This window comes from Anopheles merus, chromosome 3R (genome assembly GCF_017562075.2).
Source record: "Anopheles merus strain MAF chromosome 3R, AmerM5.1, whole genome shotgun sequence".
NCBI lineage: Eukaryota > Metazoa > Arthropoda > Insecta > Diptera > Culicidae > Anopheles > Anopheles merus.
Genome location: NC_054084.1, coordinates 3,377,764 through 3,386,624, shown reverse-complemented (window position 1 = coordinate 3,386,624; position 8,861 = coordinate 3,377,764). Strand labels below are relative to the sequence as shown.

Genomic DNA, 8,861 nt, shown 5'->3' with positions numbered 1-8,861 from the left:
GTGTTGCGCGACACCTGGGCCCGGATATTGCCGAGTCGGCGCAGTGGCGGTCGGCATCCGGTCGGTCGAGCGATGTTCGCTTTTGGATGAAGGAGGGGGGGGGGGCAAGGGGGTAAGTGGGATCATCGCCTTCCCCTTCCCCGTCCCCATGCTTTGGGAGGCTTTTTTGGCGCCAAAAGCGTCCCGATAATCATGCCTTTCATGTTACCGTTGACCCGAAATAGGGGGTATGTACTCATTGATTTATGTTTTAATGTTACTTTTAGTTTGCATGAAGACAAACAATATTCCGCGATAAGAGATCGAAGATGATTGTGTTGATTGTTGAATGTAGTACATAGAAATATCTGCCTAATAATATCCCATCCCATTTTCCCACCCCATTTTTAGTATGTGTTGTTTTTGATGTTTTAATGTGTTTTTGATCAGAGGTTTTGGTGTCTAAAGGTTCATTATGTTAGCTGCAATTTAAAACATTTATTTTCTTAGAGCGAAACTTTTATAAAAACAAGACTTCTGTTACCATTACGCTTTAAAAGGAGTCTGTTTTAAAAGTTTGTGTAATGGGCTTCTGCATCACCGCATAAGTATCGAATGTTATTAATATCGACCTCCGTACCAGCGGTTAAATAAGAAAGTCTTTATAAAACCAACCAAGCACAAAAGGAATATTATAAAATATATTTAAATCATTATTTCTATTTCATATTATATTACCAAGGCTGTAATATATTTATTTTATAGTTGCTGATAGATCTTATTTCGATCGTTGGTATCTATTTTTCTTGTGTCCCTTTTTAAGAAAGATCATTCCGCTGGCTTCAAACAATTAGTTAGCGCCTGCGCATCGATCGGTGAAATGGGCTGGGGATCCGTTTAGCTCCCTTGCAACATGGGAAAACGTGTTGCGTGCGAAACACCCGTACAAACTCCCTTGCAACAAGATCGGCTGATCCTGGGGATCGACCCCAGGGCCCTGTTTGAGGTTGATGTGCCGCCAGCAGAACGTCGAAAAGGGAAAGCGCGAGAATGTTTCCTTGTGCGTCCAACAACAACGACAGCAAACAGATCGCGTACACCAACAATAATCGTCCCCAAAAACAGCTTCGCCAAAAAAAAAAAAAGAAATAAGAAAAGCAAATCAACACGATCTGCAACAAGCAACAGATTGAGCAAGAGCAACAAAATCTTACACGAACAATAACACCATCGAACATAGCACAAAGAAGAGTGATCGCCACCGCGTACCTCAACCGAAAGTGTAATATTTGTGCTCAAAGGGAAAATATAATGAGCCTGAGGATTTAATAATAAAAAAACAACAACGATGTGCAGTTAACCGTGAATTAAATAATTAAGTGCGAATTGGCACGGGCACAATTTAAGTCGGGGAAGTAGAAAAAAGCACCAGAAACCAGCACCTCGCATACGAGGGGAGAGAGTCTGTCCTGCAGCCGTGGAAGATGGGACGGTGCAGATACCTCGCTGGCACGATCGCATAAGATGATCGTGCTTCACTGGCGGTCAATCGCGTGCAAAAAGTATTTATTCGTATCAGTTCAATGTTTCACTTGGTTTTTTGCCCATGTGCACGCGCCTCTTGGCACACGCCGCCTCCGTGAAATGTTGTTCTATTTGTTGTTGTTTATGTTTCAACTGTTTATGCATTGTTTTCTATTTTTATTGCTTTCATATTTGGGATGAACAGGGCAACATGAAACCATAATTATGATCTTATCGTATGTGCCCTATATTTGAGGGTAACTATTTACGTCCATCCGCGTGCTACTCTCACCCTCTTGTCGCTTGTCACTCATTGCGCTATGAAAGGAAGTTTATGTTTCCTCGCGGAAAGGTGTAAATAAATGGCGATAGTTTGAATTCTCAGCTCCGAGGCCGGTGTACTAAAAAGTAGCGACGTCGCTTTCCGTCATTTTCATCACATTTTATGTCCACGACGCGAAAAGCGTGGGAAGTGACATTGTCGTTGTATGGGCGTGCGGTGGGACCGATCGCCGTACCCGCACGTGGGAGTGGACGTGCGCGAAGATGTATGTGTCACAAAACAAGACAAAACACTCATGTTGCCGGTGTTGTCGTTGGGATGAAGTGTCACAGTTTATCACAATCGTGGCCATGATCGTGTGATAATCACCGCTAGGAAAGGGGTTGGCTGCCATTAGCGCTAAGAGATTAAACTCTGATAGCCTGGGAGTTATAATACGATCGACCCACTTCTATTTAAATTAATGAAATAGTGTGTGCTAAAGGCGAATACAGTTGCTAGTGGATGATTCATCATGGTCGAGTCGAGTCGAGACGAGCCGGGAAAGGAATTTAGCGGACAGTCATTTTCGGAGTAAAGAAACCAGGAAGTTCTAGCTAATGTCTTGGCATTGCTTGGCACGGCTTCGGAGCTAATTGTCTGATTCTGATATCGGCATTCCCGGGAAGCAACATTTCTCTGGGTTCTTCCTGTTCCCGGTCGGGTCATGCTGTGCCGGCATAGCTCGCTACTAGAACGCGAGGACCGACGCTCTGTGAAGCTAAAAGTGATACAAAAAAGACTTCGCTACAGGAAGCATATATACACCGAAATAAATATATCATTGGTGTGTGACCGTGCGGTGGTCTGGCATTGTGAGGGAAGTGAGAAGAAGGGAGACAGCGGGCTCTCGTCGCTCGGTGCGAAGAACATTGCGTAAATTAATCTCTTTTCAACAAGACAAAGAGAACATGAATTGAAAGAAGTACGGGCGAAATTACCTTCAGCAGTGCTGATTTTTCAGCACTGATGGCGCTTCTGCCGGTGCTTCATTGTACTTTTGTTCACTATTATACCACACAGAGTGGATTTGGGAGGAGCCTAGAGTGTGGTGCACACGCTGAGGCATGGCGTTGGGTTCGGACCGGTGAGATGGATAGCATCGGAACCTCGAGACCCAACCGACTTCGACCCCCAGGCGGGTGTGGCACGGTACTGCGTTCCGTCTGATGAAGTGTACGAAGTGTCTAATTTTACTCCCAGGGGTGAAAATTATCTGGTACGCACTGGATGTTGACCCGCTGCGCTATGTTGGCTTTGCGAATTAAACCATAGGACTTTACAGATAGAGACATGCAATCTTGTGAGGCAATAATCTGAGACAGGGAAGAGGTCATCGATTTTTTACGATATGCAAATTATCAGAGATTGTCAACAATAGTGTTATAATGCCAAATAAGCCCTATATAATGCGTCCTTTACTTTGTTATTTTGAAAGGATTCACAACGAATGAGCAAATAGTTGTTCATCTTGGGACCATGGTTTCTATCTTTCACTTTCTATTGGATGATCGGTCAAGGCCTTCCTTTGCCACTAGTGGGCTAGACTTTCAGTGACTTATTGATTATCATATCAGGATAGTCAGATAGACGACAAACAATATACCCGTCAGGGTCCATTGGGGGGCTTGAACCCATGACGGGCATGTTGTTTTGTCGTACGAGTTGACGAGTGTACCGCAAGACCGAGTCAATTCACATGATTGGCTTATGTTACAGTATGGCTACAGTATGGCTTATTTTACAACCAGGAATTTAACGACCAATCTTTAGCACAAATAAATCAAAACACTCGATTGAAATTTCACCCATGTAATATGAAAAAATGAATCGTAGTTTAGTCATAATTTTGGTATTTTGAAAAGACTCTCGTTGGCTATTCAACGGGAATTGGGCGTAATTCTATCAACTACCGCCGAAGGAATCTTCTGGGCTTACCAGCCTAGAATAGGTTTCCGAGCAGGAGCGCCCGGTTGGAATTGCATGTCCAGCCATTCGGAGACATCAGCTATGTGGTTGTTCGGTATAATTCTAATCAAATTTCTACCTTATCAAGCATTTGATTATATCGAACATTATCCCTCAACTAATTATAAGTTTGGTGAATAGTGCGATCATTATACATCAAGTACAGGGCCTAGTGGTAATGATCACCTTATCAATTGTAGCATTTCAAGATTTCATAAATAGATGAAAAAACTCATGAGTTTCAAAGCCTCTATAAATCTTATAACAGCCTGGAGTATATGACATTACTAATAAACTTTGAATAGGAACTTTGCTTATGAGCTAACGATGATCCTTTCCGATCTGGGCTAGCAGTAAAAAAATACTGAACTTGCTGTATTTTAGATTTTCTAGGTTTTGGTAGATTCTACGCCTTAAAAGGATAGTTGTTAGCACAGGGCAATTAATGTGGCCATTACAAAATATCCTGTCGGTCGATCCGTTTGTGCCAACACTGCTGTCAGTTGGTGTCATGTTCATTGTCGGTGTGTCCGTCCGTCCACTCTTATCTACGGTACGCGAACAACCGACGACAGGTGTGTGTGTCTTGCATAGGAGATTGTTATGATTAAACGAAAAGTCATAGAAAAATAATCCTCTTCCCCCATTGTTGGTAGCAAGTGCAGCAGTAGAATTTGCTCCCGCACGGATGGGTTTCCTTTACATCAAATTAACTTACTAGGTTCATCGTTCTACGAGGAGCAGCAGAATTCACCGAGACACAAAGCCAAATTCAAGAGTTGTTAGCATTTATTTTTGCATGCTCACACGTGGCTGGGCGTATGTGCTCTTGCCTGTGTCTTATTTTTCGTCTTTCCTCTCTTTCTCACACACACTCTCCCTCGGACGATGGTGTTCGCGACGAGCGTTCAACAATTCGGTACTTAGTACGGAGCGAAAGATTTGCGGAAATAGCGCGAAAGCGTGCGTCCCAACCCCATATTGCAACAGAATGGGGTGGACACAAGGACTGATTAATTTTAAAAGATAGTACGCCGTGGGTTTCCTTTACCGCTACCCTTTCGCTCTAATGCTAGTGGGATGGTTTTAGCGATTTCATAGTGTTGTGCTGTCCCCGAAGCAGTTGCCGTTTGTTGGCAGGTCTTTTTCCCGGGTGTTTCGCAATGGGTCATGGGTGACGCAGTACGAGACGGGGACTCGCATGCAGGATGTTAATCAAACCCGTCCCTTTAGTAATGGCCGCGGAACGTAGTTGAATTTGGCTTGCAGACCTCTGGTGAAATGAATTTCAATAATTTATTTCTTACAGCGCAGCAAACCTATCTCCTTGCAAAGGGTTGTTGGTGCTGATGCAATGTTATTAAGGTTGTCCGTTACAGATACATTTCACAAAAAAAATATGGTTGTATCTTTGTGATGGGTAACATTTAAAGCATTTCAAGATTCAATAACGGAGAAACAAAAGACTTCATATATTGCAGAGAGGATTAATACGTTCATGAAGATTGGATACGTGCTGTGATGTGGCACACATGGTCGCCTGATCGCGTGGCCGTCGAAAATCGTTGACATGCGCCGGTAGATCCTGCATCTGCGCACTTCCGTACACTTTTCCTTTCAGCAGACATTCGATTGATCTATTAGGCTTGAGGTAGTCCCACTACGTTTTGCCCTGCTTTTCTACTCAGTCTTTGCTTGCCTGCCTCCCACCCAACATCCCAATATTTTCCTTTTATCCTTTGTTTCTTAGCCTAGACGTCAACTAGAAATCTAAACATACGAAATACCGTACCGTACGATCGTGCGATGATCTGCAGTCCAATATGTAGCTCTACAAATCACTCGATCGTAGTAAAAATGACATATTTTTGGTTTTATTGTAGCACCCGGCAATGCAAGCAACGGTGGTAGGATTCCTCGGATAGAAAAGCTGTTAAAATTACTACGAGCATGCTAAAAAAGAGAGAGAGCGAGGGACGATCCTCACAAACTAAGCGAACGTTGCGGAACCAGCCGCCGTACAGGGAAACGGTCGAATGTCAGTGTTTTATATGCTTGCCGGTTTAATATACCGTATCGCACACAAGGCGGTGGTATTGGGTGATCTGTTCCTCGAATTGTCTGAAACCAAGCAAAAGAAGCAAACAAAACCGAAAAAAATGTTTTCTATATTTCTCATCCTTTCCACTGTCTCACCGGGTCTGTTCGTGGCAAGAATTTGCGCTAGCGAGCGTGGTACGCGCTGCGGTCAAAAATAATCTTTGACACTTTCTGTTGCCTAGCAATAGCGTTACTATGTTTCGAGGTTGTTTTATTTTGTTCTTGTTCGCATTCGGTACGTTGTTGTAATTATAAAGCGGTTTCCTTTGCCTGTGATCCTAAACGATCGTAAATGACCTGCGGGAGCATTGCACAGGTGGGAGAGGGATGTGCCATGTCATCTGCCATTGGTATTTGGTAGTATTTTGATTTTTGCGGTTTCGCAGTCGAATTTTACGATTTGCAATACCAAGCAAGGGTTTGTTGTTGTTGCATACAACTTAATACAGTTTGATGTGCAAATCTGTCTTTGTGAACCTGCTTAATGGCTTCTTTATTAATGCTCGTACGCATTCGATACAGTAGGAAAGAAAATAGTGTGATATTACATTTTGTTAACTGCACGCAACACAATTTACTGCTACAATATTGTAATTTATTTGTTTAAGAGAGCGTTTGCAAATACTTAACGGTAAATTTGTTAGTAGCTAGCAGAGTAATTGATTTTTGACAACCATTTCAAAATGACAATTCAAAATGACTTTCAAAACATATCACAATATTAGTAGTTTGTGCTTCTCTAGAATGCTCTAAATTGACTGATTTAGTAGATGGAATCGTTTGCATATTAGTAATTGATCGCGGAATACTGTTTTGATGTTCATTAAGGAGGAAGAAATATGATAAGCTAATTAGACCACTTCAAACCCTACAACAACACGTATGACGCTTTATCAGATAACGAAATAGAACAGGTAAGCGAAGACTAATAACCAATGGGAAGCATAGTTGAGCTCCGTCCAAGGGCCAAACATCGATTTATCCTGCTGCACTTCATCCGGTGGTCCTTCGCTGGATTCGAAAATACATCCCAGATAAATGAGATTGAAGATGTTTAGCGCGAAAAAGAGCATGTTAATCACGATGCAGAACACGCTGTTGCTTTTGTGCTGGTGCACCGTGCACGAACTGGGGCACTTGCCAACGAGAACACACGCCGAATAGATGGTGGCGAGCTTTTTCCGTACCTCGTGTTCCACAAACGTCCACGAGCCGATGGTTAGCAGCGTTATCCAGAGCCGGTAATGCAAACCGTGCAGCAGCGAAGATATGATGTACGTGAGCGCTATCGCAGTACCGGTACCAAAAGGACGCTTTGTCGTGCGGAAGATGTAGCGCTTCAACCAAAGGTGCATCGGAATGTTCCATGCCGTTACCACCTGCACCAGCGAACGGGGAAACTCAACCGCCATGGGGGATGTTATGCGGTACAGCGAGCTCACTGGAAGCATTATCGATCTTTCGTCTTCTGCTCTGTGCCAATCGGCGGCAGCAGCCATCATGGAGCACTGCGAGAGGTAACCGATGAAGTAGTGACTGGTACGGAAGGAAAGGGCCCGGCCATACGCTCGGACCCACTTCCAGCTGTTGATTGGAGTGAGCAGGTAATCGATCATGCAGTTGGAGGTAAGCAAAAACCCGACTGCCATCAGTGCGCTGGTTACGATCCGGAACACGTGTATTAACATTCGGCGACCGGATGATGATCGGCACTGCTTCGGCTCGATTCCAGCCGGTGGCTTCCAGATGTTTAAGTAATCGTTAAACGAGATCCACGGTCCAAGGACGATGTTAGCTGGGCACAGTATGTAGCCGGAGTAAGACAGCACGGTCAGCTGACTGCGCAGAGAATGGTTGTCGTCCGTATCGAAGGCTAAGGACAGTGCCTTCATCAGTAGGATCATCTGTGTTCCGCGAATGCGGTTCCACGTTTCTGGCGATGGTTCCAGCAGTTCACTGACGAGCAGATTACCGATGCCGTATGCTATAACGATGAATGGTGTTTTGATATAGCGACCCGTGCCGGTTAACCATCGATGAAGCGTCCATTGCACCGCGTACAGCGAGACAGCCAGCTGTAGGAAGTGGTAGAAACCATGGTCAATCACACGGTACACCAGAGCGGCACCGCAGACACAGCTTAGTAAGTGCAGCGAACGTTGGGCGGTTGGAAATACTTTCCGCACGATCAGGACTAGCACGCTGAACAGCAAGTTAATGGCGATGAAATTGGTGATGTACTGTGTGGCAAATCTAAGCGATGGATGCACGCAATTCTTGATCGTTTCTTCGATACTCAGGTCGCGATGGAATAATCGTGCCGCAGCCTGATCCGGATGGTCGTAATACTCATCATAATAATCATCGTAGTAGTAATTCATCGCAAAACAGGGCCGGCAATGGATGTGTATGGTGAACTGGTGTTACAAAACCGGTTGTACGCGATGCCAAGGTAAAGTGGACGGATGTTTGGTTCGTTGCAATCGCAGATTAATTGAACTTGCAGCAGCTGTGACGTGATGTTTCTGTGTACGATTGCCTGAATGTCACAGGCATATTTGGTTAACTGGAAGCTGGAGAAGAAATCGCCGTCGAATCACGCAGAACATTTTACGTATTGAGCTAATGTTTGTTTTGATTGTGTCTGATTTACAATTTCTGTTCGGTTGCTATCAGCTCACTGATCATGAACGATAGTCTATTATTTCGAGTGACACTAAATGTACGAGTAATTGCACCCAAAGTACGTTGTAGGTGGTATTTAAAACCTAATTAGAAGGGATTTTGCAGTGAGATGGGGAAATGTTCCGGTTGGGATAGTTTTGGGACGAAAAAACAGGCTGTAAACAAACCCGCCGTCAAAAACCGGCTGTTGTTGTTTGACCAGCGCTGACAAGAGAACGTTACGCAGGCTACAACGCGTTACTATCGGTCGACAAGCAATCGGTTGTGTGGTGTGTTGTATGAT

The 8,861-nt window shown here is 44.2% G+C and overlaps 1 protein-coding gene across 1 annotated transcript; it reads right to left on the bottom strand.

Annotated features, from left to right (window-relative positions):
- Positions 1 to 6,477: 6,477 nt before the first annotated feature.
- LOC121597630 (protein-serine O-palmitoleoyltransferase porcupine) lies at positions 6,478 to 8,840 on the bottom strand. The gene has a single exon (XM_041923520.1). It carries the CDS (start codon positions 8,272 to 8,274, stop codon positions 6,787 to 6,789), a length of 1,488 nt encoding a protein of 495 aa, XP_041779454.1. The 5' UTR covers positions 8,275 to 8,840; the 3' UTR covers positions 6,478 to 6,786.
- Between the last annotated feature and the right edge of the window lie 21 nt (positions 8,841 to 8,861).